Source organism: Corvus brachyrhynchos, unplaced genomic scaffold, assembly GCF_000691975.1.
Source record: "Corvus brachyrhynchos isolate BGI_N302 unplaced genomic scaffold, ASM69197v1 scaffold200, whole genome shotgun sequence".
NCBI lineage: Eukaryota > Metazoa > Chordata > Aves > Passeriformes > Corvidae > Corvus > Corvus brachyrhynchos.
Window position 1 is genome coordinate 6273259 of NW_008236184.1, and position 14423 is coordinate 6287681.

The 14423-nt window shown below is 41.3% G+C and overlaps 1 protein-coding gene across 1 annotated transcript in view; it reads left to right on the forward strand.

The window, feature by feature from the left end:
* The window catches only part of MEGF11 (multiple EGF like domains 11), a 255687-nt gene that overhangs the window by 78425 nt on the left and 162839 nt on the right, over positions 1–14423 (forward strand). Inside the window, exon 6 of the mRNA XM_017737045.1 lies at positions 7481–7573. Within this exon, the coding sequence (XP_017592534.1) occupies positions 7481–7573 (93 nt within the window). The remainder of the gene's footprint in view (positions 1–7480; positions 7574–14423) is intronic.

Here is a 14423-nt window from a genome sequence, read left to right on the forward strand (position 1 = left end):
CTGCCAGGAGAGGCTCCCTTGGAGGGGCTCAGGGTCCCAGGTTTTTCCCTGAAGCACCCAAGTAGAAGGTGAAGGGTCCTTTTTCAGTGAGGTCAGGTGTTAATAATGTCCCAGTGCTATGCCCAGCCCCTTCCCCCAGCCCAAAATCTGTGGAATCTCTGCCCTTCCAAAGAAAATAAAACCCAAGTAAGAGTAGCCAGCTGCATCCTTCCCCCACCTTGGCCATTTTTTTTGTCTCTCTTAAGTACTGGTCGTTATTTTCTCTTAGCAACAGATGGGACAGAATTCCACAAGAGAAAGAAACAAAAATCCTAGCCCCCAACAAACTGGTAAAGGATTTGGGAGTGTGACTCACCTTAGAGGGTCAGGATTTCACCTGAAGGAGGAATTTCTCTCTTTGCCACAAGGTAAAGCCTAGGCTCTGGTGTGTCCTGATCCCTCCAGAGTCCTGGGGCTGAGCAGCAGTCCCTGTGTGGATGTCTCTGACCTTGGCCTGAAGTGTGAGTTGGGATTAGGCACTGCACAGAGGCTTTGCCTTTCTTGCAGGTTTTGCCTCCTTTGTACACTTAACCGATTCCTGCCTTTGCACCCATTCCGTTGTCCAGAGCTGAGCTGTGACTATATCTCCAGACTAAGGGATTAGTGCTGCTCTTTCCCAGCCCTGTAACCTGTCCACTTTGCAGGGCAGATGCACTTGAGTGCTCAGAGTCTCTCAGTGCCTTCCCACCATCCCTTTTTGTGCCTTCAACTCCTGCACTTGTTATTAACACAGCCAAAGGTACAATAGAGTTCAGCTTCCTGACCCCAGTCCTGCTCTCTGACATTTGCTGCTATGAGGAGGCTGCTCTGCAGCTCTCACTCAGACATCATTAAGTGGTGAGTGCTATCTCCTATTCCCTCTCTCCACCAGAGCAGATGAAACCAATGGGGCATCAAAATGCCACAAAGAGTGTTAAATGTGTGGTTCCCCTGGCCTCCCCTTTTGCAGGCTCTAAACTTCCCTGTCACTGTCACTGTCACTATTTTATGGTCAGTGATGCGATGCCATTCCTGTCTCAGGGATGTGCTGCTCCAGGTCAGCTTTTCCTCAGAACCAACCAGACTGGGATTCCAAACTGTGCTCCACCAGTCTTGCATTTCTCAGGGCACACAGAGCAAGTGACAGTCTTGTCCCTACCCTGCCCTTCCCCTGGCACAGTTTACTTCCCTATCCACTCCCTAGAGTAAGGCCTAAAGCAACAGATTGCAACATGGATTAAAGGAGGTTCTCATCAGTGCCAGTTCCTCTGGTGGCAGTAAACTGTGAGCGTTCCTCCTGAAGGGCCCTTGGAGTCTCAAACTTTGAGATCTGGCTGGAATTATTCCAGGACCCCTAAACTAGTCCATGCCACAAGCCTGGGACACTCAAGAATGTGGAAGGCTCTGTGTTCACCTCTTTAGTGATCAGAACCCCAGGCTGGCATTTACCTGGTGATAGAAAGGGTAAAAAACTACCATAGAGTTTATGCTTATTAACAAATCTTCATGTCCCAGCAAAAGGATACAGGGATTTACTGAGCTATTGTCAGTGATGGCACTGACACATGTCAGATTCTGCTCTTGGGAAAAGACAAAATCCTCAAAATGTATCTCCACAGGTCTTTTACTTCAGACATTCACAAGTCATGTCTGGCATAGCCTAATCCCTGAGCTTTGGCCTGATGTCAAGACTGAGGATAACACAACCCGGAACAGATCAATACCTCACTGAGGCAATGGTCAGAGATCCCCATGTCCCAGACAACAAAAAGACCATTGATTCTGTTCTGATGGCATTGATGCAGAGTCAGTAATTCTAAGTCTGCAAAAGAAGTGGTGGAATTGCACTTACAGGAAAAAGGAGCTGATCTTGTGACCTGTTGCTGTTATCTGCTCTGCATCAGTCTCATCTTTCCTTTGCTCACATTGATCTCCTTGGGTTTGTATTTTTCACTGGTGCTTTCATGGGAAGATGAAAAAGAAGGATTGCCATGCACTGAAACAAAAAATTCCTCAAAGCCTGAGCAGGCTTTGAGATCTCTTCATCTTTGGAAGTTGCTAAACCTTGCATGAAAGTGCTTTCCAAGGTGATAAATTAATGGATGTATCCTGAGTGATGACCACAGAAATAGACGTTAAGCAATGCGAAGAGCTATTATCCCACTTCATTGAAACAATTATCCAGGAAACCATCAAATCAGCTTGATTCCTGATGGAAAGTCAGTGGTTTAGAGAGGAAATCATCCATTCCACAAATAAGCAGTAATTTAAGAATGAGGAAAACCTACCTGGATGCATTAGCTGTAGTCATCTTTCATCTGCTATCAAATCTCCCTTTCCTGAGCACAGTCAAAGAGAATCCAGCCAAATGCTGACTACAGGCTTATCTAATGAAGCTGATATTGTAGACTCAGCACAACCTGGACCCAGGCCAGTACATTTAGATGGAAGCACCAGAGAGGCCCTGAGTGAATAGATTCCTAATGGATAAGGAGCAAGAATCTTTTTCATCTGTTTTCATCTACTTTGAACTTGTTACATTATCTGAAACCACTGGCCATAAGATAACACCTATTTCACCTGACAAAATCATTCTTTACTCTAAAAGTGGCACTAGGGAATGGAGGAACGTGCTAAAATGACCCAAATTGTTTCAGGGACACATGTGAAATATTGAAGGAAAACATCACTTTCTCTGTTAAATTTCTGCTTTGTTTAGTCCAACAACTATCTAGCATGGGGCAAACTGGTTAAATAATCTGGCATTAAAATACAAGCAATATAAAAGAAAAAAATGCAGGTTTACCCTTGGTTCACAGAAAATAAATGAAACTGGTCAGAGTTTGGGCGAGATCAGTGTATAGTGAAGAAAAACTGGCAGAGGTAGGACAGAGAAAAGAAGATATTTTGAGGCAATGACCTTGTGTCTCGTGTGCAGTCCAAATAAACCAGTTCATTCTGTGCAGTTCCAGGCGAGTGCCTGAATTTCTCATTGTGTCTCATGGCAGCATCCATATCTCCATTTAGCAATGTTTTCCATTATCATAATGTAGCTACAATTATTTATGCTTTCTGTCACCTCCTGGCTGCTCTATGATCCTGGGCAGGAATCCCACAGAGCCCAGGAAACTTCAGCATGTACGGAATGCTCCGGCATGGCTCTCCAGCATCACACTCTGCCATGAGCAAGCACAGCTCATGGAGCCCGATTTCTCTTCTGCTCTGGGTTCTTCACACTTTATAATTATCCTGCTCTTTGTTTTGGAGATATTTTGCTTGTCTGGCACGGCAAAGTGGGACAATGGCAGATGGAAGTTGCTGGGTTGGTGGCTGTGAACTCCCACATGTTCCAAGGACCACCACAAATGTTACCACACTCTAGTGCAAGCACAAATTAGGTTGGTTGTGACTCTGTCTTTTGTGAAATAAATGCATAGGTTATACTTTTGGACAAGGTAATGAAACTTTTTCAAGCTAAATCACTCCATACTAGTTCTCCTAGGATGAAACTCTTCCCTAAATGCACTTTGACCTCTGGGAAAGAGGCTGATTTTGGCAGCTCAGTTGATGCCAGCCATCAGTGGGTTGATGATGTGGTGATGAGCAGGGTGTCACAGTGTGTGTAACAACGAAGTTAAACCCTGCAACATCATGATTTGGGTCCATACAGACGAATGCAGCACCAAGGTAGACAGAGCAATTCTTCGTCCCTGCTTTTGTCTGGGATAAACTCCCTGTGGTGCCCCTTACCTGAAGGAATTCTGCAGTGGAAGTATTCTCCCGTCTGCTCCACTGAGCTCTTCTCCTCATTGCAATATTCTGGCCACTTCATACCTTTGTGGAGAGGAGACAAACCATTTATCATATCTGAATTCAAATTCTGGACAACAGTTAAAGAATAAGCACTAGTGTTAGAGGAATCCATTTCTCTAACATCCATTCCTCAGTACAGCCATTTCAGGTGTGAAAAGAGCTTAATCTTTAGGTCTATTTCCCTGAGGATTGACCTTATATGTTAAAAAAAGCCCAGTCTGTAATTATAAAGTAAGTGATAAGCATCAAATGGATTGTTACAGAACCCTTTTGTTGCCTTTATTGCATGATAAGGAGCAGTTGCTGCGTAACCTTGAATGTGGGCAAATAACTCATGCTAAACACATTGCGACAAAGATGGCATTTTGGCAGGGCTTTGATGTAGGTCATTTTATTACCGGGCTGAATCAAACTACAAACTGATGTCAAACTCATGCCAAGAATGCTAATAATACACTGATCAATGGGGTGCTGGATTGCTCAAGTGAAGTGGTCGAGGGAAAATGCAGACATAAAAAGTCTGGAATTCCAAAGGTTGAAGTGCTTGGGCTATTATATTGGGAGGAATTATATTCCTTGCATTAGGACAAGTTTTCTTTACTCCAGGGGCCTTTAGCTGAGTATTGAACAGGACAGTGTCAGAAAGTATATACTTATCTTTATTTTTCTTGACCTTTATGTGCAAGTAATTTTTATAGTTCCATTAACTAGTAAGATCATTTGCAAACCACTGTACAAAGTGTATTATGAAGAATGCCTTGGGGACCATTGTATCCTATAATGTTGAATGTTAATAGAATGAAAAATTAATTTAAACTCTAAAGACTTGAGCATGGCAAGACTTCCCTTTTATAGGAGAAATTCAAAATTTTATTTGCTACGGTAAAACTTTAGAGCTGTACCCTAATATGACCTTTATAAGCCTGATTTGAATCAGTCAGTGCAGGAGTCTGATTGTTTGCCACTTAATATAAAATTACTTCTAACAAAGCTTCTCTGTTTAAAAATGGGGGTTTTCTGTGACCTCCACATATGGGATTAGTCACTAGTGAGCTCTGAGCTCACAGCTACTTGTTTAGCAATTAATCAACCAGAGACGAGAGAACCCACAGTTCCAAGAAGCATCTTCACCTTACTTAAATCTTTAATTGCTTATTAAACATTGTCATCTTCAGCGATGTGGGACTTCAGAACACCTGAAAACAAGGATACAGTTCTTCATAATGTATTTTTTATTATTTTTCATGTGACTGAGTGCTTTAGAATGAGGAATTCTCTCTTGAGTCTTGCTGCTAAGTCTCACATGGCACTCTTCCCGTGGGAATGCAGCTAGACAAGTGATTAAGGAAACTTTATTGCTTAATTAGTTACTATGATGTCGTATTTATGTTAACATAGTTAAGGTGTGATAAATTTGTGTGGAAATCAACTAAATTTAGACCAGTAATGTGCAGGAGTTTTGTTATTTGGAAGAGTAAAGAACTAGTCCCCCATCAGCCTTCTTGCTCACAACATTTGCCTTGAGCTGAGAACGTGGTCCAGTTAAAATGTGTAAAAAATGCTACACATTTTGCATGTTAGAGTGATTTATTTTTGTAAATGTCCAGACAGGCAACAGCAAAATCTCAGTTTTGACTTCCGCATCTCTTACAAAACTAGGATGTCACATCAATGAGAAATGTACTCTCAGCTAAAGCTGTGCAGGGCACAATTCCCAAGGTATCTCTATGCCAGCATATCCTACCTCTTTTAGCACACTGTAGTTTGAATAAGAACTTCTAAGTTTGTGACCGTTCTATATATGGCCTTCTCCTTGTTCTGGATAACCAGCAATTTTCAAATGACTGCATGAAGGTGTATATATTTCTATTGGAAAATCCTGTTTATCTAATATCCTCTCCTGAATTTCAGCCTACAGTGGTGAAGCAGGATGCCTCACTTGTCTCCAGAAAGCCTAACTCAAGTAAAATAAATGCACAAAAGATTAGGACAATTAGTGACTAGAGATTAGCTATGAATATTTCATGCCCACTGCAATACTGTCTAAACACAAGATATGGAATAAGAATAAATTGCATTTTTGACATGCAGCAAACGTAGAAAGGAAATGATTAATTTAGAAAGATCTTGCAGTCATTTTAATGAGGCAACCTTCTAATCACTGGTCACGTGGGATCTGCTGGATAAAAGAGCAGGAAAGTTTGTCCCACAGGATTATTTTAAGTTCACCTGCATTTTGAAGTTGGATTTAAATGTTTTGTGAACAGCTCAGTGGGTTTGTTCTGCAATCACCCAGCCACAGAATAGGCAGAAAAATGTTTCCATAAGCTTTGATGGCAGCCTGACTGGGGTCCAAGGTGTGATCCAGTCTGGGAGTCCAACCGGAATGTCAGTTGTAGCAGGAATCATTCAAAGCTACAAAGCAGTGGTGGTGAACTTTTGGCCCAGGAGGTACCTGGGAGCTGAAAGGTTTCCAGCTTTCATTTCACCTGCAGGTCAGGGAAGCTTCCAGAAAGTTTGCTGGCTGATTTCAAAGGAATTGGGTAGTTCAGCCTCATTTTCAGTACATCAACCCAAAGCTATTTCCCAAATCAGCTTTGCTGGCCTTGGTTTAGACAGGAAGGAATTAACTTTGTCTTGGGATAAGTCTTTTGTAGTCCAGCTTCAGCCAGTTTTTGGTAAAGTAAGCTCAAATACCCACATTTCCCATCTGATATAAAAACACAGGATATACAGCCATAGGTTATGTATGATCTAAATAATGTATATTATAGATATGTATACAGTGACTTCATTGCCACTGCATCATATTTATTGATAGCTCATACATGTTGGTCTAGATGGAAATTATGTGTTCCAACTTAACCATCCAGTTTGAATCTTTGACACACACAGATTTTGGCAGTGTCCTAAGTGGTAAAATGGACACAAGGCAGTAAGCAGTAAAGTTCAGCCTTTAAAGCAGTTATTCAGTGCTCTCCAAGTTCTTTAGTATGTGATGGGCACACACTGGAAACTGTCAGACACTGAAACAGCACAGGAGAAGAGAATCCTAAAAACTATGAGCTGTTCCTCAGCCAACCAGTTTGTCTTGGTTTGAACTTGAGGATATTGAATTTCCAATATTCCACCAGTGAGGACTGTAGTTATGGAAAACTGGCTGACCTTGAAAAGACACGACTGCACTTACAGCCACTGCATCATGGAGTAAAATTATTTATTTTCCTGGGGCTGTTTTTTACAAATCTGTTTTGGATCTTAATACACTTTCAAGACTGAGCTCCATTTTGTCTTATGAGCAGTTGCAATTTGAGTGCAATATAAGAAGCTGCTGTTCTGTAATATAATAATAATAAATGTCAGTTTGGTAAAAACTTTATTACCAAGCAAAACTGCTAACCAAAGGAATTTCTGGTGTGCAAGTTTTTCATTACAGAGCTGAAGTGACAAATGAGTTTATCGCTGTCAAGAGACCTATATTTTATTTTGGTCACTTAGCAATAATTAAATCTTGCAAGTAATTATTTTTTTGTGTGTTTACTTTGTTTAATATTTCTAAACAAAATATTGCTCTCTAAGGCATTGTTTAGAGTATGTTTAGCAACCACTTAATATGTTTACGATGCTGTGTGTTGTTTCCTCTTAACAGCACTGTGCACAGAGGAGTGTGTGCATGGAAGATGTGTCTCTCCTGACACGTGTCACTGTGAACCAGGCTGGGGAGGCACTGATTGCTCAAGTGGTGAGTAAAGATTACCAAAATAGGATAAAAGTCTATGTTGCTATTAAAAACCAGGCCTTGTAAAGCAGTGACCTTAGAACTTGGATGCTTTGAATGGAAAAATGAATGTTGTCTGCTGGTTATTTTGTAAGAATTCATGTCATTGAGGGGGTTGAAACAAAATGACCTTTAAGGTCCCTTCCAACCCAAACCATTCTGTGGATCCATGAATATGTGAGCATACCCTTTCCTAGGATAATGACATTGGACTTTTTGGGTTGTGTTTTGCAAAGAAATGTGAAATGCAGTGGAGGATGCTGTTAATCTTTTGGTACTGTTATTAGGATACCAGTACAGATAATAGAGCTCTATGAAGATTTTTTCCTCCCTCAAATCTTTAATACAGCACATTCTTCATGAAATACTCTTTGGAGTATTGGAGTTGTTTGGAAAGCACCCTCTCCAGATAGAGTTCATGTCCTGTTCAAGCCAGTGGGAGTTTTGCCATTGACTTTTCAGGCAGCCCAGATTCTCTCCTCTGACTTAAAATCCATTCCTTAAATCCATATCGCCAAAGTTAGGGAAATGGGAGTTGGGAGTTCTGCACCTTTTGCTAGGGAATTAATCCACACTTGAGGCTTTTAATTCTTTCAGTTGGCAAAGCTGTGTTTGTTAAACTCTTTTAATTGGGAAGAGTGAGTTTAAGTGGTTGGTTCATGCTGGAATGGAACAGGCAGCACAAACATCCAAGTGTGATGTAACACAGGCCTGAGACATTATTGACATAACAGGAATAAGCTTGTTAAATGAAGGCTATTTGTGCACCAGGCAAGTAAATAAAGCTGCATGGAGAGAGATGCTGTGAAATGAAACTGAATGGACATTTCATTTTGTGTTGACTTCCTCCCTTTCTCCCATATTGATTGGGATCTTAAGAAAGAAGCATCGTTACCAGGCAAGAAGGTAGCCGAGAAGGGATCTATAGAGGGAGGTGTTAGAAGGGAATGGGAGGTAAATGTGCCTGAGGGTGAAGGGAAAGGGAAGTAATTGTGCCTGAGGGTGAACACAACCAGAGGCTGAAGGCAGCGGGGCAGATTCCTGGACAGGTTCCTGGGGTTTTGTCTTCAGCTCCGCTGAATGTCCCCCTGCAGAAAAGGGAAGAGGGAGGGAGCAGGGAGGAAGGACTTTAATCCAGAGGGGATGTGGATGCTCCGACCCAGGGAGTGTTCAAGGCCAGGTTGGATGGGACCCCGAGTAACCTGGTTGTGGGGGTGGCATCCCTGCCCATGGCAGGGGTTGGAATGAGATAATCTGTAAGGTCCCTTCCAACCCAAACCATTCTGGGATTATATGATTGCAAGGATGCAAACAAAGAAAATACTATGGGATTTGAAGCAACATTTTGGGATTACCTGGAATGTAGGCAAGGGAAAAACTGGGCAGCATAACATATTGAATGTCTATCTTTAACAATATTTTAAAAAAGAAAAATAATACCATAAATTGAGAGGTATTGTATAGATTCTCAGGAACTCATTTTATCTTTTGATTATTCTTAGTACTAGATTTAGTTCAACCTAACAGTGAGTATGCGTGCAGTGCATGTGCACTAACAGAAGTTAAAAATAATAATAATAAAAAAGACTATGCCAATAAGGACATGAAGATATAGATTATACATTTATACACATGCACACACAGAGTAACAAGCACTTCATTCTGTGTAAAAATGGCCAGGAAAGGATAAGATGTCAAAGTACAGAATGGTCTTGTGGACTAAAACTACCCAGTGACTCTTATTAAATTGCTCTAATCTTGCAAGTGGAGATAAAAGAAAAAGAAGGTTTTTCCTATATTGAATATTTAGCTTTTTAAAGTAATTAGGAATATTAAAGCACTGACAATGATTGAGATAGAAACATTATTCATAACTTTTATTTCCGCACTGGGCAAGGATCCAGTATATTTCATTTATGAGGTTTCAGCGGTGGAAAGAGAAGCGTTAGCCAATTCCTAAATTAAATATGCCCTGTTAACTTTTATAAATGATAGCCCAGGATTAGCTTCAAAACTTAAGCTTTCATTTTATTAATATAATTAGTGTGTTTGCTGGCCTATAGTGCCCACTGTCTTTCATTCCACTTGTTATATGCTGGGTAACACGTGTTCCTGTCCCAAGGTCTGATCCCACAAGCTCTGCCCAGTGGAATGCTCCTAGGAGGGAAAGTTAGTTTTACTGCACCTGAGAGCTGCTGACCTTTGTGCTTGACACTAGAACTTTTGGTGACTGGACTCTTCATTGTTAGGAGACTTTGTTTAAATCCAAAGGTTTAAATGAAAATATCTTGGCTGAATACAGCATATTGTTACTATCAATATTTCCAAGAAAGAGAAGCTGGAAGCTTTGCCTAACTGAGGTTAACCAGGTATTTCAGATTCATGATTCACTGTTATCCAGTCATAATGTGGAAAACAATTTTCACTTCTACTGGAATACTGTGTCACCTGTACCTACTTTCTTCCTGTTCCTTCATGACTATTGGGTACCCAGTGAAGGTCACGCATTTGCAGTGACAAAGGCTGTTTGGGGTGTTTGTGCAGGGCTGTTCACTGGAGAAACCAAGGCTGGTGGCTGAATGGTGCCATCCCAAACCTGTGGGGCTTGAGAACTTCCCAATGCATTCCTCAGGATCAGGGATTTTATGCAGTCACAGGCATATTGCTTTTCATGTTGGCTGTTTGAAGTGCTTTCACTGGGAGAGGGATCGCCAGCCAAAACACTCCCTTTAAATTTAGCAAATCTCCCAGGAGCTGGAATGGTTTCCTGAATGATGTCTCCTGAAAGCACTGCTGAGAAGTGGAACCTCCCTGACACTGGGGGTTGTGTGTTATCATTTACTTGGGGAAGATCTAAGACACTCACTCTTTCTGAGATACAATTTCAACACCCTGCAGACACAGCCATTATAACTTTCTAAAAGTTATTTCTAACTTTCACTTGATTTGATGGGTGAAATTCAACCATAAGCAGAGCTCCAGCACAAGGTCCAAGTGTCACTTCAGAACCAGAAGTGAGATCCAAATGTTTTGCTTTTTTGATGTGTCTATGCCTGGAGAGGATCTGAATTCTGACACTGAGCCCCAATTTCCTATGGAGAGGCAAAGTTTTGGTGTAAAATGCAGTTCCCCAGCGTTACCATTCTCCCTTGGCTAAAATATTCTCAATTAAATGTTTTGAATAGTTACAGCTGCAGCCTGTAGTCATGCAAACAATTTAATCATCTTGCTCAGACTTGGTTTCATGCTTTCCTAGAACCCAGGCTGTAAGACAACAGTTACAAAGCTTGCTTTTCAGTGTAGCTTTCCAGTGACTGAGCATGGTACATGTTAGAGTTCATCTGTTGTCAAGGTTAAAATAACTTCAGATGAATTGCTAAACAATTATAAAAAACCCCAGTGCCGTATTCAGCTCTGCATGTCTCTGTACCTGTGTTTTACTGCATGCTGTTGTACATCTGTCCATGCCCAGAGGCCTAGCCTTGATTTCATGCTATAAAGCTGCAATATATTAAGGCTTGATTACCATAACAATAAAAAGAGAAGTAATGAGGTATTAACTAAAGAAGCTCTTGAATAAAATGTTTTCAGCATTTTAATGATGCTAAAAATTAAAAGGAAAATAATTTAAAAAAAACCACTGCATACCTTTCCCTTCCCTTTTAACTCGTTTTATTAAATCATGCCTGTTTTGTCATTGCAATCTGGACTGCTGGTTTTTTAAATACAAAGCAAGGTTGCAAATGCTCTGTGTGAACTTACCTGCTCACCTTTCCAATTATTTCAAAGCAATTAGCTTCAAACGGTATGATATACTGGCTTGAAGTTCTGGGGGGTATATAATTGCCTGTTGGTGGTTACCTGGCCTCTTCTGGGTCTTGCTAACAGCCATCTGTATTTGCAAGCCCTTTAGGCCCCCATCCAGCAAAGAATTTAAGCTTATCCTTACACAAGTAGGACTTTTCATCTGCTTTAAGTATTTAGGTGGTTGTTGAGTTTGTTTTGAAGAAACATCTAAAAAGACTTCAGTGAAATCTATACAAAACTCTCATTGAAATCATCAGACCTGTGAGGAATAAGGTGGTCTTTCTTTCAAGATGTTAATCAGGTGATTGTATTGAAGACCATTTTGACTCTGATCAGCATTATTTATTGTGAGGAAGACCAAAGAAATCTTTCTGGTTACTAGGGGATTCTCAAAACAGGGGTCAACAGGTAGGAAAAAGTAAGTTCAGGGCAAGAACCCCAAGTTAAAAGCAAAAATCTTCCAAAATTGTGTGTGCCAGATTGAGAAATTTCCAAGTAAACAAAACACAGAGGTTGTAGTGAAAAAATAAAGTGGTTTTCAAAGTGTTTGATTTGTAATTAGTTTTGAGAGAAAATACAGTATTTGCCCAAAGTGTAATTAAAGACATGTTGGCATAATAATGCCAAACCATCTTTCTTGCTGTGTCACCTGGGGGAGAGTGATTGTAGTGCTGCTGTCTGGCATAGCCTGATCCACGCTGTACACATATGGATAGCATAGTTTTCCTTGGAAAGGATGTTTTGTACAAGCTGCCATTAGGAACAAGAACCTATTTCATCTTTATCTCTTTGTCAAAAATAGCCAAGGTCATAACAACAAGCAGTTGTAACATCACAGCAAGACCACTTTTAAGGGTATAGCCCTGGAGCAGCTGGAGTGCCTCAGTCCTGTGACTCGTGATGAATGGGAACAGCAGATCCTGTGCTAAATCTGAACGGGGTTGTTTGACAAGTCATGGAAAGCAACAGCAGAACTCTCAGGAGAAAAATGAAGTGTAAATTTAAAGTGAGGCTGTGGTGGTTTTCAGGCTTGATTTTAGCATACATGTTCTCCAACTGCTTTGAACTATTTCTGAAGAGGAAATGAAGTTCAAAGGAAAGATCCCTGGTTCATGAATCCAGGCTCAAACAAAATTCATGTGGGAGGCTGATCTGCCAGAATCATTAGCTGATTTTTCATCCTCAGATTTTTAGGATAGGATTGACCAGGAAACCACCAGAGTCCACCAAAGAGGGGCAGAAGTGCAGGACCTCAGCTCTTCTAAGCTGTTAGTGGGCTACTGCTTAGATCCAGAGCCTGTCCTTGAGGGACACTGTCCATGGCTCTTGTTGGGAAATTTGTCTGTGAGGGGTTTGTACCTCAGTGCCTGTTGTATCCAAGTGCCAGATGAGGTCACAGAACCAGGTACAATGTTCCTGTTTCTACCACAGCCCAAATGTTTCATTTGCCATTCCAGCTGTTGGGTTTAGAGGCAGTTTCTAAAGATCTGTTTGAAGAATTAAACTTCAGTTGCAATCCAGTCTTAATTATAGCTGAAATGGGATTTCATATCCATAGCATGTGGACTTCAAAGTTTTAACACACTTTTCATTTAAGCCAAGCTCAAATTACAGCTTAATTTTGATACGATATGCAGACTCAGTGACAACTGCGTCATGCAAAGAGCTGCAAATGTACAAAATCAAACTCCAGTGAGGCTCATACAAGGATCTTTCCATAGCAATTACAGAGTGGAATTGATTTCTGTCTCTCAGTTCTAACAATTTGCTCTTCCTTAAGCTTAAAAAAACACCCATCTCCCTTCAATCACTGCTGAAGTGGTGTAATCAGGTAAACAGCTTGTGTTTAATTTTTGCCTCTGCTGGATGTTGGGCCCACGCACTGGGGCTCAGGCCCCAGGTTTCATGTGTTCCCAGGCTCTGTGGCAGCAGCTCTTCCCGGGCCCAGCCCACGCAGGACAGCCTGTGACAGGGAATGAGATGTAAACACAAGCTGCTGTGAAGTGCCGTTGGTGGCACAGCAGCATGTCCTGCGTGTATTTTTACACAGATAATTTGGCTGCATTAAACCAGGCTAATCCATCACTTTTCATTCGGTGGGAATATTTTGTCTATTGCCGAAGCTGTTGGTATCTGCCCAGTCGTTTGTGGCAGTTTCTCCCCACTTTATGAGGGATGTGTATCCTCTCAGCTTCCATGAATTAACCACTTGGGAGGTGCTGCAAGCTTATGGAAAGGTACTGGAGTCATATGAGCCTGGGCTTCTCTCAGTTACAGGGCTGAGCAAAGGGCAAGGGTTGATTCTGGAAAAGGAAAAGTAGATCCAAGATTTACTCTGGGAACAAACTGCTTTCTGTACTTCTGTGTGATTCAATGGTGAATAGATCAGCTGCCAGTTGTTCCAAGTCTTGTACTAGAGTGAAAAATAGAAATTCAGCATCCTGTGTCCTTTTACTTTTCACCTTCATCTTCCCTGTCAGAGTCTGGGAGAGTTCTTCCTTCCCTAAATCAGCTGGTTGTGTCTAAAGCCAAGGTAGTGACAGATCATTTCCCCAGCACTCCCAGCCCTCCTCTGAGACTTCCTCTTTTGGATGATTTGAAGAGTCAATTGAGCTGACCTAACTCTGTCTATTCCAGTCCCTGGAGTTCTGTCTTCCAGCTAGTGCCTTGCTCTCAAGGCTTGATCCAGCCTTGTACTTCATACATATGAATAGTCCTTTTAAAGTCAGTAAGGAACAATCTTAACTTCTTTAAGTTAGATAAATGCTTAAGCCATTACTAGAATGGGAACTTGTGAGATGAGGTGGAAATCAGGTAGGTGAGGATCTCTTTTACAGGGACCAAGAGTTACTGAGTGTCATCCAGGATGAGCAAGGGCACAAACATTGCTCAGGTCTCACAGCTGACAAATGGGATGTGAGCAAGATGGAAATTCTGTGTTCCATGGAACAAAACTGCACTTATTTATGCTGGATATCTCTGGAAAAATCACTCTGAATCCAACACT